Source organism: Larus michahellis, chromosome 2 (assembly GCF_964199755.1).
Source record: "Larus michahellis chromosome 2, bLarMic1.1, whole genome shotgun sequence".
NCBI classification, from domain to species: Eukaryota; Metazoa; Chordata; class Aves; order Charadriiformes; family Laridae; genus Larus; species Larus michahellis.
Genome location: NC_133897.1, coordinates 86,804,642 through 86,832,075, shown reverse-complemented (window position 1 = coordinate 86,832,075; position 27,434 = coordinate 86,804,642). Strand labels below are relative to the sequence as shown.

The window sequence follows — 27,434 nt, the reverse complement described above, 5'->3', positions numbered from 1 at the left end:
GTCTACATTTCAACTCGAAACTGCAAAGAACGAGGCTTTTACCTCTTATTTCATCACAGTTACAACCAGAACTGCTGATTTGAAAGGACAAATGCCTCACGGATTAATTCACTCTGTATGTTCTGTTCAGAAAGGCCGATCCATCTGGGAAGAGCTGTGTGTAGCTAACATCTTCCAGATATGGGTTTGCTATGTAAGCAGCAGAACTGGACTATGGGATTCACTTTCATTCCTGAAGCATGTGGCAACTGAAAGAGAGCTTCTACAGCCATTACAAAAGAACCCACAGTCTAATTTGAGGTTTCCTCAGAAAAAAATTAGCTTCTGGGGTTGGGTTACCAGTCAAATGTTAACTGTTATGAGCCACAGTTAACATATGCAAAGAACAATCCTACACCAAGTTCATGGATCAAAAGACCTTATGCTTTGGGAAAGGCGGGTATTAAATTTGAAACTCATACTCCCAAGAAAAGTTTTCATGTGTTTTTGGGCATTTCAAAAGATGTTCAGATGTTCTGCGGTGAGGGGGAACCATATTAAAATATTAATGTATGTTAATAATATATTAATAAGTATACTAATAAACTACTTGCTTGACTCTTCGTTAATAACTTATTTTTATTTTATTTTATTTTATTTTTACAGTGATGTTAATGGTACTGTAAAAGGATAAACGACTCATGTTTTCTGAGGTTCCCTGAATATTTTGATTTAAAAAATCACATAATCCTACACACATAATCTTTGCAAATGCACCTAGGATCTAGACATTAACTTCTCTCTCTTTCATCAGCATTATTAATACATACTTATTTATAAAAATTCAGCAGAATATTTTGCTGCAACTGGGGAGGAAAGCAAAGAAGAACCAACAAAGGCTATCACGGCTAATTACTAATTACATAGCTAATTACTATTACATGCCATAGCTAATTACTAAAAGTAATTAATAAACATGAATACAAAACCCTTTCTAGAAAGCCATTCAAATTCAAAGGACTTTGAAAACCTTACACTTGATGTTATGCACGGACAGTAGTTCTGACATTCACAGTCATAACAACACAGTTGCAGCAAATTTCTACACACTCACAGAGTTTACAATTCTTCCTTCCCAATGGAAAATAAAAAAAAAAAAAAAAAGCAAAACACAGGCCCTGGAGCCAATCACCTGAAAAACTAAAGATTGTTAGGAGCTGGCAAATCTGGATGGAGATGAGGTTGCAGCAACTCCCTGTTTCTAATCTGTGATTCAGAAGCAGTAGTGAGGCTGCGCGCGTGTTCCCAAGCGGCACTCACACAGGTGCTGCACTGACACGCAGCGGGCAACACACCGATAGAAACACTCAGTGCTTAAACAGACATGGCACAAACAACCTCATCCTTCTCCATCTGATCAGGAGGAAGGACAGTTTAGTTGGAAATACGCACATGTGCTCAACGTGGATCCCTCCTGTAACTTGCCTTAGACACTTGGCATATCCAGTAGCTGGCACCTGGATCCCCAGTCTCCCCACTGCTGGCACCTGAATATACAAGTCCAAAGCCTGCAGCTCCCCTCCAGTTGCTGGTACAGATCTGCTTTTAAACTTGGACACACTCACACATCCCCACATCCCCGCCCACCCCAGCACACTCCACACCGTTCAGTAATGGGCCTCAGGTACTACCATGTATCCAGTAACTGGCCCTGGACCCTCCAGCCTCCCAGTTACCTTGCATGCCCACTGACACCCCCACATATATATTATGGGCTCTCAGTAGCTAGCTTTGACACTCAGGACATCCAGGAGCTGGCTCCTGACTCCCTGGTCTCCCCTTGCCTCATGCAGAAAGACACGCAGGCGCAAACAGGCCTCTTGGTCAACCCACAGATCATACAGTCGCTCCCATAGTCAGTCTGGACTTCTGGACCCCTACAACAGTTCACTCATGAACTCCCTGGTCTTTCCAGTGTCTGGCCCAGACTTTTGGTCACATGGATACCTGGTACCCAAGTCACTCATCCAACTTACTGGTTACTCCAGCCTGACACTCAGTAGTGACCCACAGTGACACTCACTAGTGACCCACAGTGACACTCACTCCCATGCAATAAGCACGCACTCTGTACTCTCCAGTTTGCTGACACCACAGGTCCATGGAGACCCACAGAGCCATGGTCCAGCTCCAGTTGCTGGCACTTAAACCTCCAGACACACATGCATACAGAGGGTCCCTTTACTCAGGAAAACTGTTAGAAGTGGAGCATAAGAAGATACAGGACAGACTGCACTGATCAAGCACAGGGCATGACTAGACAATGGTGCCGAGTAAGAGCCTGTTTACACAGGACTGGCCCCTTTTAACTCCTTATCTCTCTATTTTTACTTTTTTTTTCCTCCCTAATCCATCTCAATATCTACCTTTCCTTGCTTGTTGTTTTTCCTCTATAAACATCCCAGAATAAATCTAGTACAATACCATAAATCTCTTCCCTGCATTCCATAATGTGTCCCATACCCCTGTAAGCAGTAGCTCCCTCAGCCTGAAGGGTGATCAAGACAGCATCTCCTGTTCACTCCTCATGATGGATTTCAGCCTTGGCCCATGGGGCTGAGGATCTCCAGGGACATCCGTGGGATCAGCCCAAGATCGAGTCTCTAATTAGGGCAGGGATACCTGGATACGCACTCTCCCAGCGCTGCACCTCTGCCCTCCTTCTTGTATGTAGACATGAGCCTTTTATCAGATAAGCTAACAGAGGTGTTCTTCTGCCAAGAATACAGCTGTTTTTACTTCAAAGTTTGTAATTTGGTGCTGGCCTGCTATTTCATTTTAGATGTATGAATTATAAAATCTTATTTAAACTATACTAAACTAAATTCCTAAAAATCTATAATTTTAAAATCTTCAGATAGTAAGTTGGTTAAAACGAAGTTTAGGCAGCATTAAGCTAGAAGCAGAAGACTTCTTAAGGTGAGTCTTCACACTAAAGCTATGAACAGCTTGATGTCTGCATCCGATAGGTCCAAGAACCTTTACTGATAGCCATAAAAGATCCTTAGGCTTCACAAAGGTTACATTCAGTCATGAAGGTTGGAACCTTTCTTTGTCTTTTTCCCTGTTTTGGCCCTTCTACATCTTTACTGTAAAGGAAGCTTGTGCATGTCACGGTAACTTCAGAAAACTTTCAGATAAAATATAACTAAGATGGAATTGAACAATTCAAGCCTTCGGAAAAATAGGTTACAGAATGGCTTGCAAATTCAGAAGAGTGATGTTTTTAGAAAACAAGTGTCTTAAACCCCAGAAATTCAAAGGAAATTTCATAGTAAAACACCCAGTTCTTCAAGACTTTCCCATCTTTTCCAATATCCTACTTCTTCCCATTATATCATGTCAAATTAAATTAACTGCTATTCTGGAATTATAAAAAGACAACTTACGCAATCAGAAAGTCTTCTCCAGTTTTTTTCACTGTTTCACTATCTACTTACCTCATAAGGTATTTTTTCGTTTGCCATTTTAATAGACTAAGGTATCAGAAACATTTTGATATTCTATACACATATTAAAAACAGTTTAAGTTCATAAAGTGTTATTAAATCCCTGTCAAAGCCTAAGGCTTGGGGACTGAAAATACACTCCCATCTGCTTTCTTTATAATATACAGTTATATAACAATACTGTTTTGTTTTGTGATACAGACCTGACACTGAGAACATCCATTATAATTCTTCACTGACTAAATAGCAGCTCCAGACTACAAGTTCCACACCATTATAAAAATAAAAAATATAGGTCTTTGCCTCAGAGTGACAAAACAGAAGCAGAAATGTAGACCAGCATCGTATTTCTGAGTAAAATAAGGGCAGAGAAAGCTTGAACACTATACTGCTGTACCATAACCCTTAGTTGTTAATATGTACCTCAGAGTGGTTTTGGCCCGTGCCACTACTACTCACACGTGGCTGGGCGAGGTGTGTGCCGGTGGTCATTCCCAAAACACCATATGTATGAACAGGCCTGCATCAGGATTGCCTCCCAGCACCTTATATAGTCCCCCAACAGGATTCCGTCAGGCTTTGCACTCTTAGTCCTTTCTAACATGAGCTTACAAATTTCTAGAATAATTTAGGTTGGGAGAGACCTCTGGGGGTCATCGAGTCCAGCCTCCCACTCAAAGGAGGCCTAACCTCAAAGCTAACTGCGATGGCACAGATACACTCCTCTCCGTAATGAAGCAAGCTTATGCCTCCAAGTTCCACAGAGGTTAAAGTACACAAGCAAAGACACTTAAATGTTAAAACATTACGATGAAAACTATTTACACTACAGTTACTTCACTTTAGCAAATCATTATTCTTCCTTACAGTCAAGTGTAGGGATCACTATATTTCATTCTTTCCCCTCACTATTAAAGCTTTGAAATAGGTAGTGAAAAATACTTACAAAATTCAGATGAAAAAAAAGTACTTTCTTAAATTATATTTACTCATTAGTAAGGACTATAAATGTGCGCTAAAAATACTCCATCATATTAATATTTAAGATAATGCTCTTCCGAAAATCCAAAACTAGTAAGAACCCCTATCCCCAAAAGAGATTTCTTCTCTCTTTAAAGAAACTAATTTAGATTCATTACACATATCCTACACTTTGTGGAAAAAAGGAGAGGGCGACGCATAGAGTTTAAGCATAAATATTTCAACTCATTCTACTTCTTGACTCATAGAATAAATTTTCAGTGAAATGGCAATACTGCAGTTTTATAAATACAAGAATAATATAAATTCATTATGGTATATGTGTTGAAGCACACATTCAATAATCCTCCCAAGCCTATCCTTCAAGCAAACCAAAGCATTTAAAATCATAATGTATTATGCACACTTGAGTCACTTCCTAAACAGAGGATTGAAAATATGGAAAAGTGCTATTCCAGTTTGGCTGAATGGTTTACATCACGGCATGGTACAGAATTAATTCTGTACGCAGTAGGCTCATTTTAGTATTCAGCAAAACACAGCAACCCCTGAATTTCACAGTGTTAAAGCAAGAAGTAGGATATAATAAGAATTTAAAAAAAAAATAAAATCCCACCACCTGCATTTTGTGCATTGGATTTCATTTACCAGACTTAATTAACAGCAACATATTAGCCAAATCACTCTGAGAGAAATATAAAATACTCACCTGTTTTAGGGTCAACAGAGAAATATGGCTGTCCCTGAAGAATACTGTACACTACTCTGGCGCTGTTTCCATACGTAGGGTCATCTGCATCTGTGGCTGTCACCTGTAGAACAGACGTACCTGTACATACAGGAAAATAATGGTTAATAAATAGAATTTTATAACAAGTATAAATATTTTTAGTTGTTTTTTTGAAACCTCGACGCTCCTCACATTCTACAATTGAGAGATAAAGAACATTTTCTCTATATGTTATTATCCTATCGTATTTTTAAGGTAAACTATTTATACTCATTTGAAAAAAACTTTTTTATCTTTCTCTCTATATATGTATATGTAACAATTACATATATATAAATGTAAATAGTAATTACATAGCATGCATACATATGCATGTTCACACATATACAAGTCAAACTTGGATATTTCTTAGACTTCTAAACAACTCATATTTAAAGACTTCGTGATTATCTTCATCCACAATACAAATTAATGTTGAAGTGCATATTTAAAATAATTTGCTTAAACACCCCCTAACCAATAAGAAATAATAACGGAATCAAAAAATCCAGCTATTGGAAGGCATCAAAACTCTGAAAATGAAATCACTACTAGAACCTTGTTGGAATTCCAATGATGGATCCAAATTAGAATGATAAGGAGTTCAAAAGACAAATATTTGTATGCTGTTAATAAACACCATTAGAAAAATAAAATCTGTCTAGTATGTCACTAAGTGGGATAAGTTATGAGTAACACTTTGTAGCAAATAAAATGCTTAAGTACTGCACAGAGATGAGTGATATTACATTTTACTGTATTTTTCAAGACGTTTAATGATTAATCTTTTTTGCTATCACTGCCCAACACTTCACACAAGAAATCAGTAAATGAAAAATTGGCAAGTTAATAAGGTTCAGTCTTTATCCCACTTGTTTATCTTTCTATAGACTTCTTTGTCCCAGTATTAAAATACAGGAAAAATAATAACATTACAAGCTGTTCTCTTGTAATTCTGTGTCTGAAAGCGGCTTCTCAGTTAAATTAACCACTGAGGTATCACCTCCACTCTGGGGTATTCATTTTCACATCTTAGTTTTAAGGGGAAGTATGCTTTTGAATTGAATCCCTTGATCTCCCTCACTTGTCGTACTTTGATTTGCCTCATGGAACAGTTTCAGAGCATGCTAACTGGATTTCTTTGGATGACACTAAACCAGAAGATGCACTTTAGCAGCATATCTGATTTATTCTGACTGCTAATGGCCACTTAGTCTCAGAGACCAGACAAGAGCTAGTCTGAAATAAGACTTCCAAAAAACATAACTGAGGATATCAGGTCCTCAGTTCCAACTGTTTAGCTTCATAGATCAGTTTCTATTGCACAGAACTGTTTGTTAATGTGCACAACCTCAGTGTATACTGGGAACAGAAATACCTAAAATCAGGGAGTCTCACTTCGAGTACAGCAAGCAAGCATGCAAATCTTCACAGATTTGGATTCTTCACTTTGAGAAACTATTCATTCATTTGTGCCACATTAACTTGGACACTGAAAGTTGCTTTTTTTGTATCTCTACTGGAGATTTAATAAAAGGTACAGCAAATGTGTCTACATACTTAAATATAGTGTCTTCAGGTCTCTGAATACACCAAATGCATGCAGTCTCATAGACACATAGATGCACATTCACACAGCAGATATAAGGATACCTTGATGAATTTGAAGTTGAATATTGTAATAAAATCAAGTTGGACCTAGTACTCTGTTGATAGTTATTGAGGAGTTAATGGTAAAACTGACTATATTACTGTATTTGTGTTTATGTAACAAGGTAAACAGAGGTGAATTAAAGTTAATGCAATTTTCTTAAAATGGTCTAGGGAACTATTCAGTTGTATTTATTTGCTATCTAAACTTAGAATAAGAGTTCCTCCAAACCACATCAGGTCACTTCAAAGAACAGAAAATGCATATTTTCCCATATTCTGTAGCTTCTTTAAATACTATAATGATGTGTTTCTGTAGCCCAGTTTGGCAATACTTTCTAACTTGAGGTAGAAAAGCTGTAACCTTTCCGTCTTCTAGTTAAGCTTGTTGTACTCAAGGATGAAGGGCTGTCCGCACTAATTTGTTGTTTTACCTTTATTCATGGCTTCATTATTTTATGTTGGAATCTCGTGGAATTATTAAAGATTAATAGGTTACCGATACATATTTTTATTTTTTTTCAATTGCATACAACAAAATCTTACCCATCCAATAGGTATAGTCAGTCACCTACCAGAGTTTGCTACTCGGAGTGCTGGGCAACTTCTGTACCTTTTTTTCTATAGGTTTTCCTGCTTCCAGGAAAACAGTGACCAACAGTTACCTACTCGTCTAACCGGCTGAGTTCCCATTTGCACTTTTTCTCTGAGTTCTAGAAAATCGACGTAGGCTTTGGAATGAATGAACAGATTTTGGCTATTTCAGAACAAGAAAATAACAGAAATACTGAGATTTCATGGTTCTCATTCTTCACAGACTTTCTTCTGTCCTCTCTGTATTTTAAAGGGTAGGGGATAGAATCTGAGTGCTTGTGTTGCTCGTTTATGTGGGACAAAGAAAGAGGGCTAGTGAAAGGTGATATCTCACATAAGAAGTTGACAGGTCATTTTTGCATGAATGGAATGCTATTATACCTTAAAATCTGCCACAGTGATTTTCTAATACATCTGTATCTCTCTCTGAAGAAATACCTGATAATAGTAATTTGGTACTGAATAGTATTGGATAGTGTCAAAGTGTTTTCTTTCCATAGAAAGAACACTTAGAATCACAAGTTTTAACTCAACCCCCCACCCCACCTCTCAAACCCTCATTCAGTGCGATGTAGCTCATCAGATGCTTAACTTTTTCACTGTATTACACAAGAATGCTCAGCGTCTTATAAGATATACTGGCCTTTTCGCTAACTCTTCCCTGGTTTGCTGAGTCAAGAGGAAAGGCAGGTCGTGGAAGCTGGTGGTTAGAATGCCTTGTAAGAAAAAAGGTAAAGAGGGTACCTTTACCTTCCAATCACTCCTTTCAAAGTTAGCATCATTCAGCTCATCAACATGACAGACAAATCATGATTCCACATATATTTGCACCATTCAAATGCAGCATCAGTTTTTGCTGTTGAGCTATGTGTAATGAAGGATTTAGATGGAAAAGTATACAGTACAGCTGCCTTGCTATTTTTAACGTTAACAATTCTGAAGAAAATAATCTAATACAAAAATAAGGATCTAATTTCCCTGGAGACCTCAGAACAGATATGAACATCAGACCCAGAGGCATACCTTCCATACTTTATTCACTAACTTCTGTGAAAAAGCCTGTCAAGAAAAACTCGAAATTTTGCTATGAAAGCATTTTGACACTCCAGTTAGGCAATAAAAAAGACTTTTTTCCCCAAAGTGGAGGCTCTGCTTATTCATAGTACAGCTACCATTCCACATGATTTCCCGCTACAGTTTAGAGATTACATATTGGGAATTCTGTTTTCTTAGCTAATGCTCTATACAGAGCTGTGAAATATGTCTGTATGCTCTGAACACCACTCTGTAAGCTTTGCCTTTTTTCTATTATCAAGAAAAGGATCATTTCATTTGGGAAATCAAATTGTAGTTTTATTTCAAAATCTCTTCTTTTGTTTTGCTCTTTTTTTTAAATATGTTTACAATAAAAAATTTTGTAAAGTTATATATAAAAGAAAAGCTCAAGGGAAATACTTCAATTTTTCTCTCTGAAGACAAATTTTTAATGTTTAATGAGGCAGTTCAATAAAACACGTCTGTTGAGAACACAAATCTGTATGCATGACTTTCCATAGTTTGCTGCACTGTTAAAATCTCAAATGGATCAATATTGAACAAAAAGTAAGATAAGTGAAAAAAAGGTGAAGTTTAATGAACACAGGGATTTCCTGCCTAACTAAACTAATTCTTAAAATTGTCTTAAAACACTAACTAACAAATCAACACAATGTGTTTTAGTTTCATCCTACATTAGAAAATAGTGATTTCACCAGGAACTCAACACTTTGAGTCCAGTGGCTATATTACTGATCCAGATCCTTACTGTAAAAAACCTCTTTTTTTTTTTTTTTGTTCTCTATCTTCATTAGAAGATAAAAAACAAACAACACAGGAAGATAAATAGGGACTTTTCATACAAATCATATTTACGAACACCATGAATATTGTCTTCCAGATTATCCGAAATGATGACTACCTCACATTATGATACCCTGGAAAGAAGTTCAGAAAATTCCAGTATGTCTCTTAATTTCCTACATAGAATTTATTGAGAATACTCTTCTTATGCATGACCTCAACACTAGAAAATTTAATATGCAATATTTCACTCATTTTGAAGCTATCTGAAAATCAGCAGATATGGAAGGCTTTTACTGATTGAAAAATGTTTTTATTTCCTTTTACATTTAGATAATGATGACTCTTAAACCTTAAAACAGAGCATAGTTATAGGTCTCAATGAAATTGAGCTTCTTACACTGTAGAAGAAGTAATTTCAGATATAAATGTTGGTTCTTGAGCCAACTTTCAGGAAAAAGGTTCAATGAAGGCAAGGGATATGTCTTTTCTTTCAGCTCTTTCAGCATAGTTCATAAAGCTTAAATAATATGTTCACTTTGTGCCACAATGAACACTGCGATCTAATATTTGAAAAATAAGTTAACAAAAATTACCTGTACCTTCTTGTCAGTGACCTAAAAAAAGGAAGGCCAGAAAGGTCCTACAGCTTTTAGAGGCAGATCAAGAAAGTTTCAACTTGCGGGAAAAATACCAGCTAACTTCTTGAGAAGACAGACAGGAACCTGCTGCTGAAACTAAACAGCACAACAAAGATCAAAAATACCACCTGCCACTCAGCATGAGTGCTGTTACAGAGAGACAGTAACACTGAAAGTTTTTTAAATGACCATGTAAAAAAAGTGGAAGAATTTTTTAAAGTAATGAAGCATCCTTAGGAATTCATAAAATAACAACAAGAAGTTCAATTATGTATAGACTCCACAACTAAAGGTAAAAAAAATGTACTCATTACAGAACTAATAAAAATGGCACAGGGATCTTGATTATTTGACTGAAAGAATGTATCCTGTGGAAGCAATAATAGAATTAGTCTTCCTGAGACTGCAGATAATAAAATTATTTCAGTATGCAACAAACACAAACAAATCAATAAGGGAAAAAGAAAATAATGATCACAAATTTACAACAAAATTATATACCGACATCAGATCGCCTGTATGGTGGGATGTAAAAATTCAGCTTTATTCACACAAGAAGAAAGCTTTTTGGAATAGATATTTTAATGATTTACCTCAGGTACAACCAGTAAAGTATTTCATTTATAAAACATACACATTAATGCTTTATTTTATGACTAAATCTTCCTTGGTTTACCATAACCCACTCTGCTTTATAACTCAAGTTGCCATCCCAGATTAACTATTCAAATTGTTCTTTGGAAAACAGTAACTTGTATAACGCAGTTGTTCAGTAATACCAAGATTCTGACTACTATAGAATTATGACTAACATCTATGTAAGAATGCTACATCTTGAGAGCATGAAAAAAGGAGAACTTCTATAAATAGAATGGAAAAAAAATAATAATAATATTAGCTGCTTTTGACTTTGACTTTGAGGATAACATTGATTTCCTTTCCACTGTCTTTCCTCCTATGCAGAAAATGAAAGGCTTCCACAGGGGAAAAAATAATCAATTAATTAAAATGGTCTCCATTAAAGACAAAAGAAACTGAAGAAAGAGGAAGACAGAATTATGTGTTTTTGGAGACAGCCAATAAAGGAAATGAATTTCACATCAAGACAGTGTGTGATTGATGAAAGCTGAGATAAGTGCTTAGATGTTACTGAAATGAAGTGCAACTCTAACAGGAAAGCTTTGTGCCACAGTGAATTATCAAAGACAACTGAAGAGGTTTCATACAGGCCCACAATATTCTCACTGGCAGCTCTATCCCCCCACTGTCATACAAAGATGCATTGCTTAAATAGTCCTGGTATTAAGGCATTACTCACTGAAATTACCCCTTCTGTACTTCCATAAATTTCTCATGGGAATCATATTTGCGATAGTATGCTTAAAATAGGTAATTCTGCATGTCCTGTTATATGCACTAGCATCACTGTGTAGATGGAATGGTGATCTATATGTTTATAGCTCTGAGAAGTAGCAGATGAGATCAAGAAGTCAGTATTTAAGAGGTAGCTTGATTTAAGAGAACAATAAACAATTTGCAAATGATTTTTATGGAATGAAAATATATTTGAGCTATAACGTGAAAATCTTTATTAGCTAGCTACTGACCAAACAAGAATAGCTAATAAAGATTGTTTTTTCTGGTAGAGACCCAGAAGAGGCTATTAGAAATAATAATGTTAATAAATAGTTATAATAAAATGTGGGAGGAAGGGGAAATAGAAATTACAAGCAAAGACGAGGTAGCAATTCCTAGTTAGAGGGAAACACACTGTGGAAACGAGAATATTCATAAAAGGGGAGTTGAAGGGTAATATGGGAACAATGACCTATGAAAGAAGAAGAGAAAACAAAATAAAAGGGGACCGAAGAAAGATGTTTCTCCCTTCATGCATTCTTGGTGCATAAAGGACCACAGGAAAAAAAAGGCTTAGAACTCTCCACAGCTGGGAAGAGACACCTGAAGTAGCACACTGTGGGAGGACTTGGAAGAGAGAGGACTGTAAATGAAGAAAGATATTGCAAATACCTACAAAGAACAAAGTGTTAGGACAAGACAAGTATGATGCAGACAGGTAGATAATTTTTCAGAACGTCATGTACAGAGGACATTTTGAGAAGAAAATCAAGGAACTATTCCTATGTGTCAGTGTAGTGGCACTGGTGCTGAGAGAAAGAATGAAGAGGTAGTAATAAAGTCAGGGGAAAAGAATGAGAATTGGGGAAAATTTTTATATCCTTTTAAAACATGATATTTAATAAACTTCAGAGTCTATTTAATACAATCTGATTTTGCATGGTAGATAGGAAAGAATGCTTATTCTCTACTTTATACAAGATTAACACTACTTAGGTCAATGAAGAAGCCACTGGTGTAAAAATCAGTCTCTGCTTCCAAAACGACACACCTTTGAACTCTATGGTTGAGAAATAAATTTTAATATATTTTGATCTTTCGAGGACTAGTATGATTACCACCTGTTTGAAAATATTTCATATGCCGCACTTCATTTCTATCTGCAAGAAAAGAATTGTAGATGTATTTGGAATGCACTATTTTTACTCTGCGTATCTGTAATGGAAGCTGTGGTTTTGGCCTGTTTAGTCTCTCCACATGAAATATGTCTTTGCATATGGCGAAACTGTATGTAGTCCAGACAGTATGCAGACTTCCACAACCAGATTAAATTTCCCTCATTAAACAAAGACATATGTCTGAACTCAGCATAATAATGTCAGATGGTACGATAAAAGGTGAACCAAATGCAGATTCCCAGTTTAAAATTAATTTCACCTATTTACACTAAGAAAGTTGTACAAGGTACCTTCCCATGCAAAATAATTATATTAACAAAATTTTGTATCTGACTTTCAAGTATGGAACATAACACTTCTGTTATTTTCTAGTCTATTTATATGAGTTATCATTACCATTCAAAGTGATCAAATCATGACAAAACATTAAGATTCAATGACACTAGTCATTCGTTCTTATATGTATGATCGATATTGTTATGAGAGTTGAATGTATTTTAATATTTTTCCCTTTTAATTTTCAAAATTCTACTCTGCAGAAGTTAAAGTCTATCACCTGCTTATCAGACAAACAGCAAGAAGAAAAGAACAAATGATCTACTTTTCACTTGGGAAAGTTAGACATGACTTGGACTCGAAGGTTATTTCTTAGATGGGATGTTTAGGGATTTGGGGGGAAAGGGAAAAGTGTGTGTTCACGAGGTAACTGTTTATATTGTCCATTCAGTAATAAAGGACAGCAGACATCTTTCACAAAGACCAGTCATGACAGTTAAGTTTTCTGAAAGAAATATCTAGCACAAAAGTCATATTTCCATGCATCTATCATAAACTAGCTATGCAGCTTTGATGTTGTGATATTAGAGGAAAGTTACAAACTAATTTCAACACCAGACAAGCGACAAATAAAGAAACCTGATTGCATAATGTATCACCTCAAAGAATAAGAACATCTGAACTACATTTCTAGCAGGGAAAACCAAAGAGCAGTGGACTTCAGTTCACTTTGTAAGAAACTTAATCAAGGTAAATAAACATACGAGACTACGGTGTAAAATAATCTAGAAAACTACTGTTCCTTTATATTTGTTTCATTCTGTGAATTGCATAGGCTACTCATGTAGGCATAAGAGAATGCCATAAAGTGTGTAGTTGAATATGGATATATGAATACATCTTCTTTCTAGACTGCAAAGTACCATTTGCCCCAGAATGTCTGTTAAAGCATTCCAGAATAAGGGCGACTCTCCTCTACAGTCAATGTGCGTGTCTGTACTGTTTTCTTAATATGAATGTGCCAAGTAATTTGCAAGGTTACATTTGATGTCTTCTTATCATCTCTTATCAGCTGTAATATCTTTTACAAACAATCAACAATACAATAATGTGTCATAACTTTGTCAAACGGTATGTGGCATTTTAACTTGTTAAAAGATTGTTGAATAGAACAATTTGTTTTCCTTACCCATTTCAGACATCTCTGGCACAGTAACAATGTATGGTCCGTCTGTAAATTTTGGTGCATTGTCGTTGATATCCTGCACTTTGATAATAAATTCAGATTCAGGCTCGAGTGGCTTGTTTGTCCGTCTATCAATAGCTTGGGCATGAAGCACATAGTGTGTCTTCTGCTCTCGATCTAGGCTTTTGGTTGAATGGATGTCTCCAGTTGTGTCATCAATAATAAATATAGTCCCCGCCCCTTCTCCAGTAAGAATGTATTTGACTGATCCATCACCTTTGTCGGAATTGGAGTGCAGCTGTAGAATATATACACATAAAATCATATGAAATGACATATTAAATTTCATAAAAGGTTATTTCACATAAGATATAAAAACTATAATATTTCTGTTAGCATCATTCTACTTAGTTTTTAACCTTCCCACCTCTTGCCATAATTCCTTATGTGCTATTTCTATCAAGTCAACCATTTTGTTCAGGGTGATTTCCATCTAGCATAGTTCATTTTTTAAGCTGGGACGTCTTGGATTCTACGTTCATCCTAGAAAACTTCCTAAGTCAAGAAAATTCTGGTAACTGGGGTGGTCTTTATTTTACTTTGGTTTGGTTTTAGTCCTTCTAGTAGTTATCTCACAGATCTCGTTGCTAGAAACTCTTCCTTAAGCACTAAGCCTGAAGCAGTCACACTGAGGATTGTTTGCTTCAATGACTGTAGTTCAGTCTCACCACCTATGTTATCTTCTCTGGCTCCAAGGACACCATTATTTACTGCAAAAGGAAATTGCATAGTGTGGCAGTGACAGATGTCTGTCCAGGATTACTCTGTCCCTCAACAAAACACATCCATTTTCTCTGGTTTTTGTTTGTCTATTGTTAATTAGAAAGTCACCTAATTTGATTCTGTTTAAATTATTTATAATGAAGTAATGACCTTTGACTGATACTTCCAGCATTTTCATTGTTCCTAACACACACTTTGTGCTATTAAATATACGTTAAATATATTATACCCTTCATTGAGTAGAAGAAAGTTTATATTTATTGGGGGGGAGGGAGGAGGAATAGTCACTAAGTAACCCGGTGTATTAAGAGATAACATGAAACAGCTACTCATTAAGTCTCAGTGCTTCTAACTTGACTTTAAAGAATTGCCTGTTTAGATTAAAAATGAACATGTGTTCTATGAGAAAGAGGGGTGATTTTTTCATAGATTGTGAGGCTTTGTGTTGTTTTTTTCTTTAAAATGACTTTGAGAACAGAATGTACTTATAGAGGCGCACAATGAGAACAAAGTGATAATACAGAAATGAACAGCTGCAGGTATTGTGCAGTTATATTGTGATGTTAAATCAGAAGGGAAACTTTCTAATTTTAAGAACTCACTCATTCTTATTCTTATCCCACTGCCCTGTCTCTCAATATCTGCAATGTGGTGTTACTAAGTTTCTACATAGAATCTGAGCAAAAGGAGTAAGCATATGAGGGTTCATGACATTTTTCATTTCATGTATTAACTCTATGAAATTACGGTGTCACATATAATTTATATCCTGTTCAGTAGGGGGACTTGGGAGGGGGAAAATCTAATAAAATTAAGATTGTCAGCTCACATAAACTTCAGCATAACATCAGTCAACGCACCATATACTTATCTGGGCCACAAGAAGATCTGATTGAATAACCAATACAAAACTAGGTCACAACTGTGAACCAATTTTTTTTTATTTTGAAAATGGAAGAAAGAAATAGGCAGAGAAAGAGTATTTGCTTGGTTTTGCTGTTGTAGGACAGCAGGACAATCTTACACATTTTCTTTAGAGCAGTGATGGGCAAAATTCTCATTACATCTCTTCTTATCCTCAGAATAATACTGTATTCTATTAACAAAGGAATGATTCACTCAATGTAAAATGCCAGGGACCCAAAATTCCTATAAAGTCAAAATGTTTTCTGAAGTGATTTATTCCTAAACCCAAGAATAGTAGGTATTCTAATTTTTCAGAAACAATCAGAATTGGTTTTCTCTTGCTGCAGGTTCATTTTTTGATAAAATGATTCCTAAGTGTTAGTGTTTGCAAATGTTAACATTTGCCTTAGAAAGATTGTCTCTAATTTAGGGGGGGGGGGAGGGGGATGGGCGACAAAAACAAAAAAGAAACCTAGAAGAAAAAATGGTATGTCCAGAAAAATGGCAAATTTGCTGAGTTTATGAAGCTATAAGGAACTAAAGTTAAAACTATCCCAAACTGAAAAAGATCAGAAGAATCTCCATTCTCATTCTCTCCTTTTAACTCTGCATGTGTATATGTAAAAACTTATTTGGGTATACCATACAGAGATCCCAGCAAAACTTACTATATTCATAACTGAAATTATGAAATTACGAACCAATTAAGACATTGGTTACATAGGTAAGAAAACAAGAGAATAAGGAACTGCTGTAGAATTTTAAGAAGTAAGTTTTCTTCAAAAACCACAAATATCAACATAAACATGGCATTCCAATACCATACTGCAGAAAGGCACATTCAGAAATTCATTGTGATAACAGGAAATGCATGGAACATTGGATAAAATTAATAACATTAGATATTTTTTGTTGTGAAGAAACAACTATTTGTACTTGTCAATAGTGAAGAAAATCCAGGTACATTTTGAGTCAGAGGGCTTTTACATCTAACAAGTAATAAAAGTTAAGAAACACAAAAGATTCCCAGCTGATTGCATGGCCAACCAATTATACATTATTCCTGCTAAACATCATGTTACCCAACAAACTTCAATTAAAAAATGCAGGCAGGAATGTCATTAGAAGAAAATAATCTGTCAATAAACACTGAAAGCCTTCAATTTGCAACTATGTCTTTTAAACTGTAGTTGTAAGGCAACCACTGAAAACAAGAGAAAACTAAGAGAAGTTTCTGCTTCCCTACTTCCTGATATTTATTATATTGTTTTAAATATAACACTTTGATCTATGCTTTTTAATTTCTAATGCTGAGTTTTAAGTTCACATAGGAGGATTTTGCATAGCACTTCTACTGCATAACAAAAGGGTCTTTCCTTTGTCACTTGGTTTATATTTCATTTTTTTCCGTAAAGTAAAGATTAAATAACTGTTTATCTTCTTTAATACTTCCATCTCAGGACAAATTGGCCCAAGTAGAAAAATACCAAGGCTTCTCTCAAACACTTATTTGCAATATGTGTTTTGCTGAAGAGAGCCCCTAGGAATCCCTGCTTAAGACAATGTCTACCACATTAATGAGAGATTCATGTCCCTGTGTACGGCACATTTCTTTCTTTTCCCTGCATACTATGAAATCATCTCCACAACAGGTGGTTTATTCCACAAAAGCATTTCTAATTAGAATAGATGTGATCCACCACTTAGGTTACAAATATATGGTTTGGGAGACTGTGTTTCTGCAGCTGTCACTGTAATGATTTATAAAAGACAGCAAGGGAGGAAAATCTAGCTGGGTAATAGTGGACTCTCTTTGCTTGGGACTGCTGTAGCTATTTCTCTTTCAAATGAGGGATGACACTAAGCAACGTAGACTCAAGCCAACCCACCTTCTGTTCACCAGTTCAAACCTAATTTGTGTGGCCTGGGGATGTAATCTCAACCCAGATCCCCAGAAAAGGTGTGGATATTTCATTTCAATGAGATGCCGCCACCTCTGCCAATGACTACTGCAAGAACATGTGCACACTAGAGGATGAGACACTCACATGCTGTAGTAATGTGAATAAATAGCTTAGATAAACGCAAAATGTGGTGTTATTTTTTCCCCTACTGTGCCAGTCAGAGACAGAAAGTTGGAACATTGAGGGAGTCTCTTAATTTAAAAAGAAATACAAACACATGGCAAACTGAAACATGATTACTCATCTTGAGATGAGCATTGAAAACAAATGCAAGGGAAATATGCCAAACATTAAAACACAGCTCTCTGATTTCTGTATCAGAGGTTTTAACTATGACTATGAAAACATTACTGAAAATGTCTTTCAGTAAGTCTTAGTTTCTTATTGTCCACCTCATATAATGATTATATATTGATCCGTTATATTAACTTTTAAACTGTAACTTAAAGAAACTGTTTTTTTCCTTCTTAAGTTGTTTCAATTTGCTGCCCTAAGCAATCTCACCTTAGATCCCAAACCCTATTTTAAAAATGACTTTGCAGACCCATAGTTTGCTTAGCTTGTATTTAGCCCTCCCTAGCTCCCCAGGGTTCCCCTGACCTTGCCCACGGCTCAGGACTTCATTGCAGCCCCTCCAGGGCCACCAGCCCCTGCCACAGTGATGCCACAGTAGGGCCAGTCTCCATCTCCCCACAGGCCTGCCCTGGGCACCCATGGGCAGACCTGAGGGACCATGTCCCATTCTGGCCTCAGCCTGGCCTGCCCTCAGGGAGGTCCCCAATGCCCAGGGCTGGAGCTGCCCCAGTGGCCCTTTGCTGCCCTGCTCCTGGCTGGCCCTGCCATCAGCTACCTGGAGGAGCCCCCAGTGCCCTAGCCCCAGGGATTTGCCCCACGCTGCTGCTCCCTGACAGCACCCTCTCCAGTCCCCCCACTTTCCAGACAGTGCAGACTTCTGAATTCCTTATGGAAATGTCATTTCTATCCTATGTGATGGGCTGGCTTCTGAAAACATAACTAATCACTGCTGATTTAGTTATGCTCCTAACAAGAACATACCTATTAAATATTCTGAATCTGTCCACAACCAGAAGTTGCCAGAAAGTATTTAATTTTCATCCCCTGTTGGACATTATTCCTGTCTTTATTTGTCTGCATTTTTAGGGAAAGGAGAAACTGAAAATATAGCTGAAGAGCATATCTGGAATGTCACCTTTATCAACCCAGTGGACTCCACTTCTTGACATATTTAATAACAGGTTGGATTCAGGATGATTTATGATGGTTCCTCAATCTTTAACCAGCTTATATCAGCAGTGTATGACTGATTTAGCAGAATAGCAACCAAGGTGTCCTTGTTTTGCTAAGACTTAAACATTCTTCTTCCATCAATCTATTTAAATGCTTAACTTTCTTTTAGTATTCCTACACAAACTGCAGGACTACATTACCCAAAGGCATGATCTGAAGAGGTTTACCAAACTTCTCAGTTAATGGGTTTTCTTTATATTCTATTAATTTTGATACTACGAGTCTTTAAATACTTATAATTTAATGCACCAGCATATTAACTGCTTTACAATGAATGCACAGATTGTAGGCTTATTGTCCAGCTAATATAGTATTGTAACTGTTAGTAACTCCAAAGTGATCAGGTGGCTAAAGCCTAATTGCAAAACCAAATGGTCGGGTGGCTACTGCTTAGCTACTGGCCTTATTCACTACCCTTCAACTTCATACATCTTTTACTTATTTGTTTTAGCTAATGCCGAGCTACATCACACATCCAAACATTTAAGCATACACACTTGTCTAAAGTCAAGCAAATAACCTCAAATAGGCAGAAGCTACTGGAGAATATAGAATTGGGGACCAATGGGAAAGCAGCACAAAAATAAGGACTATAAAACCAATAAAGAAATTGAGGAGGGAGCCAACACCCTGCTCCTGCTGGGAATGTGGGATGCTAACAACTCACAGTGATCACCACACTCCCTGCACTTGCTTAAGGAAGATAAGCTGGGACCAGGAAACCATGCATGACGAGAAGAATGAGAAAGAAGCCTGGATAAAAGGGGCAGTTGTAAAGTATAAGAGTTAATTATATGACTGCTTCCCCCTGTTTGGTTTAAGTGAAAAATTTGGATTCTTGGTCTGTTGTGTATGTGGCATTTTAAGCAGATTAGTAATGACTTTTACAGTATTTTAACTGGACTACTGATAAATTCTTGAACCCCAAGTAAAAAATGACAGGACAGGACAAAATGGCCTCAAGTTGCACCAGGAGTGGTTTAGATTGGATATTAGGAAAAATTTCTTCACCAAAAGAGTTATCAAACATTGGAACAGGCTGCCCAATGAAGTGGTGGAATAGTCATCCACGGAGGTATCTAAAAGAAGGGTAGACGTGGTGCTTAGGGACGTGATTTAGTTAGATTTTGTCAGTGTTAGGTTGATGGTTGGACTCAATGATCTTAAAGGTCACTTCCAAACTAGATGATTCTATGATTTATGATATAAGATATATGTTGTTCTGCTGAAAAAAAAAAATTATTAAGAGATTCCCATACATGTGCTAAATTCAAATCCGAAACTGATCTGAAAAAATCAAGAACTGTTGCACTAACACGATGAACTTAATCAGAGTAGAAGTCATTATGTAAATATAAACTTAAATTATTTTGAAATAACTGCATAGAATTAATGTAAAACCTATTGTTGACAAATAATAACCAATAAAAAATAATATGCATAGAATTCCAAAAGCAAAACCTGAGTTCTGGTAGTTATACCACCATTATATCTTTTGAATAAAGTATTGTCTTCAGTTTGAGGAGCAGCAAGCTCTTTCAAGCAGGGCAACAGAACCTCCCCTTCTCAATTCTGTTGTCATTGCCAATCATTTTAACCAGACAACAAGAGGGCCCCAGCGCAACACTACCACAGCAAAGTCTACCAATGTGTTCCCAATGACAAAATTATTCCCAAACAACATGAGCTGTGACCTTTAGCAATATATTTGAAATATATTAATATATATTTAGTAATATATTTAATATATTAACAAAAATGTATGCATGTTACTTTACTTACGTTCCGCAAAACTATTTAATGCTTCACTAAAAACATCAAAATGTAGACACATAAAAGAATTAGTGGTACAGTACTAAAACACTGAGAGCAAAACATTTTAAACTTCTCTCTAATAAGAATTACAATCATGTTGACTTCCTTTGATGTTTATGTAGACACAACGTAATTTAAAACAAATGATACAATCACTTAGCAGTAGTAAAAAACACATATAAAATTATTCTGAATGGTGCATACTGCAAAATCAGAGTCTAGCTGATTCTACTGAAATGTTCATTGTGCCTATGCAGTAAACGCATCCTCAGATTTGCTGCAGACTTACTTCCTTTGGTCTGAGCTATAAAATATGTTTTAATGAAATATACTGCTCTGGGCAATGTCACACCTTTTGATGGAATTCTCAGAGGGAATCATTAGCCCAGGAGATAACTGTGTTATCCATAGCAGTGCCCACAAATCGAGAAGAAGCTATTTCACAGCCTTGTCAAACAGAGGAAGAAAATACAGAATTGCAATTGCCTCCATCTGCTGAATGGGTTTTCTGAGATAGAAAAAAATAATTGGATTGCAATCATCCAAGAAAAACACAACTGAAACAGTATTAACTTCATAGTATAACACTACAGCATGCAAACATCTGTTCCTGAAAGATGTACTTATCTGAAGTCCCCTTCTTTGCTGCTGCTTTTGGGGAGACTGGGTAATGGCAGATGTGTGCAGGTGCATAAGCAATCACATCTGAAATAGCATCAGGTGTACTAAAGCTGACGCAAGTGGTCAACATTAGCTCCTATTTTCTCTCCGTACAAAGGAGGACTCCAGTGAATGACAGCAAAAATAGAAAATGGAAACTCAAAACAACACAATAAAGGTTTATGTATAAAACTGTTGTTTTGTTTTCAAAGAACACTATATATTTTCAAGAAAAATTGAATCCAAAATTGTACTCTCAGTGTACTGTGTATCTAAATCAATATAGAAAAAAGTACTTCCACTCTGCTGGTTTTCATCTGAACTCTCTTTACAGCAGTAAGCTTTCATTTCAGACATCTTTTACTTGGGCAAGTTCTATGATGGGCATAGAAACTATTCTTTTTTTCAAGAAAGTAGGATTTACACAGTATATTTGTTTTACACGTTTTAAAGAGCTGGACAGTCATCCTGTTGCAGAACATGCTAACCAAAGTTTTCTAAACGTATAACTATGTAAATATACTTCTTTGCAGGTCCTAGGGCTAAATGACTACAGCTCATTGAACCATTACTCTAAAATATGTCTGAAATTAAGTTGGTCTTTTTGTTTGAGTCTTACTGAATGTTGCCAAAGAAGGGCAACAAAGATGGTGAAGGGTCTAGAGGACGTCTCATGAGGAGCGGCTGAGGAAACTGGGATTGTTTAGCCTGGAGAAAAGGAGGCTGAGGGGAGACCTTATCGCTCTCTACAACTACCTGAAAGGAGGTTGTAAAGAGGTGGGGGTCAGTCTCTTCTGACAAGTAAGTGATAGGACAAGAGGAAATGGCCTCAACTTGCAGCAGGGCAAGTTTAGATTGGATATTAGGAAAAATTTCTTCACGGAAATGGTTGTCAAGCATTGGAAGAGGCTGCCCAGGGAAGTGGTTGAGTCACCATCCCTGGAGGTATTTAACAGATGTGTAGATGTGGTGCTTAGGGACATGGTTTAGTGGTAGACTTGGCAGTGCTAGGTTAAGGGTTGGACTCAGTGGTCTTAAAGCGAAGTGCATATTCTCTTTGAAAACTCCAAGAGATGCAAGAGTCTGGGGCTTAGAACTTCACTGGAAAACACTGCACATTTGAGACAATGATGGAGTAAAAACACAGTTTCCGTTTACCTACACTATTTCTGCAGACTTCCTACAGATGCTCTTGACCTTCATTTCTGTTGCTTGCTCAGTAAAGCTACCCTTATTGCACGTTGGGGGTTTTTGTTTGTTTTGGGTTTTGTTTTATATGCACAAAGAGAGAATCAAACTCTGCTTTTCCTTTCTATATGCAGTGCAGAGGGAAAAAATGGGAACACATCCATTGTAACAGGGTCTTCCAAAAAGAAAATCTATTTCAGATTTTTCCAAATGAGAAAGAACTATTAGTTCTCTAAAATCTTGATCAATGAATTCCACATTAGGTGTTGGAACAGGTTGCCCAAAGAAGTTGTGGATGCTTCATCCTTGGAAATGTTCAAGGCCAGGTTGGATGGGGCTTTGAGCAATGTGGTCTAGTGGGAGGTGTCCCTGCCCATGGCAGGGGGGTTGGAACTAGATGATCTTTAAGGTCCCTTCCAGCCCAAACCATTCTATGATTCTATGTTATCTCCATGTATACAGCTTCTCCTGCTATTAATGTGAGTGATAGAAATAGCTCACTGGACCACAGAACTATAAGTGTAATAGTACTCAAACTCTTATGAAAAGTATGATTTATTTGTTTGTTTGCTTGTTTGTCTGACAGCGCTACAGCAAACGCTGTTTACTCTATGAAAAATCTTAAGACAGCATATTCATTTTTAAGCTCTGGAAAAACAACTCTGCAGTGTACCCATTAGATATTCTAAATTGCTTCTTTCTCCTTTGCTCTTCCTAATAATATTGTGAAGATAAAAACAAATGTGTGATTTTCTGATGTAGTATTTTTGAGACACGAAAAATCAACAAGAGAAAACTTTATGTTAGGGAGTCAATTACTTACCCAATTACAGAGTTTGATTAGGAAAAAAATATTATGTGGAAAAGTTCAAGGAGAGATAATTAATTTACCAGCTTCCTTTCATCCCATCCTCCCAAAAATCTTTCACACATTTTAGGTTTTGATGTCTTTGAAGCTAATTTGCTGAGAAATTTATAAGGCTGTGGAAAGAAAACAGGTTAGCTACTGTCCAATGGCTTCTATTTCAGGTGAAAAAGTTGTTTCATTCTGAAGAAACTGAAAAGAACTGAAAAAACACATTATGAAGAACTGGAGAGACCATTGTTTCAAAAGGATTTAATCTCTGTCTTTTTGTGAGCTCCTTATCAAATCATGTTAGTACACTTTTCCAGGTAAATCAAATGCATGTTTTCATTATTGAGGGTTTTTTTTGGTCATTTTATTTGTTAAGAGTTCTTTGTTATATACTTTTTAAATATTAGAAAGTGGTATGACAATATTGAATATCAGACTATAGATTTATTGGGGTATTGATTCACTGCTTCAACAGTATTTACCATTTAAAGACATGGTTTTGGTTTTGCATCTGGAATGCCATTTCATCTCTTTTATGTGGCCTATAGCTTGTCTTCTTGTTGGGTAAAATTTGGATTTGTAAAAAAAATTGCCTCTGTATAGTTTCCATTACACAACTCACAAGTGATGGCTCTTCTTCTGTATCTTTCTTAGAAAAGAATATGATTCTTTTCCTATCACAGCCACTTTTCTTCTTCCTATAGTGTAGTACTCCTGCTGTTTGCAAGAAGCAAAAAGTACTACACGACACAGGAAAAGAGCCTTGCATCATCATGATGAGGAAATGTTTCCACAGATTTCTTTAAAAGGTCACTAGTGCCTCAAAATAGGTGATAATGGAGAATGACAACTATGCTACTTTACTCCACTCCTGTGGATGTAAACCAGGGGATTTCAAGAATCTTTTTTTGTGTATTTCCATACTGGACACATGGATTACCAAGAACTAGTATAGTTTGTGAGGCCAAGATTTTTTAATCAGATAGTTCTTACCAACGAACCCATTTTTTTCAAAGGGGTAGCATGCTACTCCTGCTGGATTCTTCTAGAGTCATCATGCCCCTATCTGTCCATAAACATCTGTACTGCCACCACTGCAAGGCTTTGATTGTAAGACCCAGTAAACCCCTCATTACTTACATTTCATTCAGTACAACTTCTGGACAAGTAAAACACAAGTTCTGAAAATGTTTACAAACCAATTTTATATCACAATTTATGACTGACTGGCATTTTGAGTTAACAGCATTCCTATAGAGGCCTTGTGTAACATGTAATCTTTTGCTACTTTTTCCACCTGACAATGTAATTGCAAGTCCTGCGTGATATCTTTTCAGCACAGTACAGAGCATTGCCGTCCTTTCGTAGACAACAACCATTCTTCATTGTGACTGACAACCCACATTCTAACAATGAAGAAAAGAAATGATGCTAGGCTTTTGAAATAGCAACCAAAAAGATCAAGCCCTGCAAATTTCCAGAAACCCACATTTAGATTCTAAATATGCTTAATTGTTCCTGCATTGAATCCATGAAATGTCTATTTCTAAAAGCAGTTTTGGTATATTTTTGTATAACAGGATATACAAGAAGAATCTACGTCCATGAATCGGGTATCTGCAGATGAAATTTTAATGTAAGATTGTCTAACACTTGACATTTTAATATTTCTGAGCAATAAATTTTACATTAAAATTCTCCCATATGTTAAAAAACATGGAAAGTGTGCTGAAGAATTTATCTTATATATCTTTAGATATATGGATATTTAAAAATTAAGTAAAACCTTCTCCACAAAGTTCTGTATTTCTCACTGAAAAAAATATTTATGTTCTTTGCTGTCCATTGTAAACTCACATATGTTCGATACTTTGATTTGTTTTCATTTGTCTGCAGGATAGATGTATCCTGACCGTGGAACTATCTTGAATTTAGCACGAGAAAAAGCTAGTTGAGAACTACTTTCTTCCACAGTTAAACACCTTTGATGGTGTTTAATAGAAAGTACTTCAACAAAGCAAGTCAGAGCCTCATCAATTTACTGAAACTAATACATTCTTCATGTTACATTTAACACAAAATTTATGTTTCTCATTAAGGACTGTACTGTATTCATCATCATCTAATTCCAATAGGGAACACTAATGTTCTCCTTCTGTACATGTAAGGAATCCCAGACATGCTGTTCCATTCACTGCTATCACTTATTAAAATGAGTGATTAAAAAAAGTCTGTTAAAATTTGACCTTTCTCCAGGATCAGTATTCCAAGTAAATGCCATAAACAAGGTATTCACACTCAGAGGCAATATATTATTCTCTTTCGTGTTTGTCATGTGTATGGTGACATATCAATACAAATGTCATTTATCATGAACATTTCAGTGATTTTTCTTCCCAGAGACTCTCTGACACCTTCTTCTCTCTCAAAAAATGTTCAGGCAGAATTGGATTACAATCTCTGAAGTTACTGGCTGACAAGAAATGGTGAGGTGTGAATGATGCTTTAAAAGGGTATGTGTAAAATGATAGGGAAATTAATATAAAAATAGTTCATTTTGGGAAGTAAAGAAATGACCATTACTGTATCTGTTATTAGATATTCTTGCTAGCTGTACAAGGACGTGTCAACACAGAGTACCTATAGTCTCCTTTGGATGTACAGTTCATTCATTAACACATTTTTCCATAACAGACTATTTTCTTCACATTTAAAGAGCCCAGGAGGAAGTGCCCATATGGCCTAGCAGAAGACCTGGGTGTCTGATCCTGGTCTCCCAGTGTCTTTTTTCTAACCTAATTTCACTAATACTAGGAAGTTCAAAGATATTTATTCCTTTTCAGGAAAAAAAAATATATATATAGCGTGGTACTTCAAACACTCACTGAATACAAGCTTTCACTCAGTCATCCTAAAGTGAGGGGGGATCTTATCAACACTTATAAATACTTAAAGGGTGGGTGTCAGGAGGATGGGGCCAGGCTCTTTTCAGTGGTGCCCGGGGACAGGACAAGAGGTAATGGGCACAAACTTGAGCATAGGAACTTCCACCTAAACATGAGGAGGAACTTCTTTGAGGATGGCAGAGCACTGGAACAGGCTGCCCAGAGAGGTGGTGGAGTCTCCAACTCTGGAGACATTCAAAACCCACCTGGACATGTTCCTGTGCAACCTGCTCTAGGTGACCCTGCTCTGGCAGGGGGTTGGACTAGATGATCTCCAGAGGTCCTTTCCAACCCTATGATTCTATGAAATATTACTCATGTCACTAAAATCCAATTTATTCCACATAAGGCATATTCTAGTAGTATGATCACTAGTATGATCACTAGTGCAGTATAGCCCTAACAGCAGAGGTCAGGGCAACAAAGCAGACTGCTATTTAGGCAGCAGAAATAAAAAAAAATATTTTGTAAGAGGTCAACTATTTTTTTTCCTCGAGTGATAATTTTTAACATTTTAACATTATTTAATCAGCTGCACCCTAACAATTGCGACCCTAAAAATTTTATACCATCAGAACTAAAGAAAACTGAGACAAATGTTGGAAATGTAGTAAATATAACATTCCTTAAATGTGTACTCAAGCAAACTCTGGAGAGAAACAGAAATGCCTCCCACGTCCTGCCTCCCACTACTTCTGTTACTATAAATAAAATCTTTGTTCAGGCACAAATCCATACCATGGAGAATTTCCTGTGTGCATGAGGAGCAAACCTACAGGATAAGTACTCAGCATCACAACAAATGGTGATGTGAGAAGTTAAACAAGAAGGATTGTATCAAAGCTATTCCTCTGTAAATGTCAATGAGATAAATTTTGTCTTTCATAAGAAGGATAAATTCCTGAATTGACCTAACTTGTAGGGAAAAAAAATAAAATAGCTCCATTCTGAAGAACAGGCATTAATCATTTCCATTAGAGTTTGGTAACACTAGCACTGAACAAGTTTTGTTTTATTTTAGAGTGACTTTTGATCTGGCTCACAACTAGTT

At 36.4% G+C, this 27,434-nt stretch overlaps 1 protein-coding gene across 11 annotated transcripts in view; it reads right to left on the bottom strand.

Annotated features, from left to right (window-relative positions):
- CDH18 (cadherin 18) overlaps nt 1-27,434 on the bottom strand; it is a 576,293-nt gene that overhangs the window by 126,605 nt on the left and 422,254 nt on the right. For all 11 annotated transcript variants that reach the window (XM_074576161.1, XM_074576154.1, XM_074576155.1 and 8 more), the window contains 2 exons: nt 13,962-14,256; nt 5,179-5,298 (listed from right to left, as the gene is read on the bottom strand). In XM_074576161.1, coding sequence (XP_074432262.1) covers nt 5,179-5,298; nt 13,962-14,256 — 415 coding nt within the window. The remainder of the gene's footprint in view (nt 1-5,178; nt 5,299-13,961; nt 14,257-27,434) is intronic.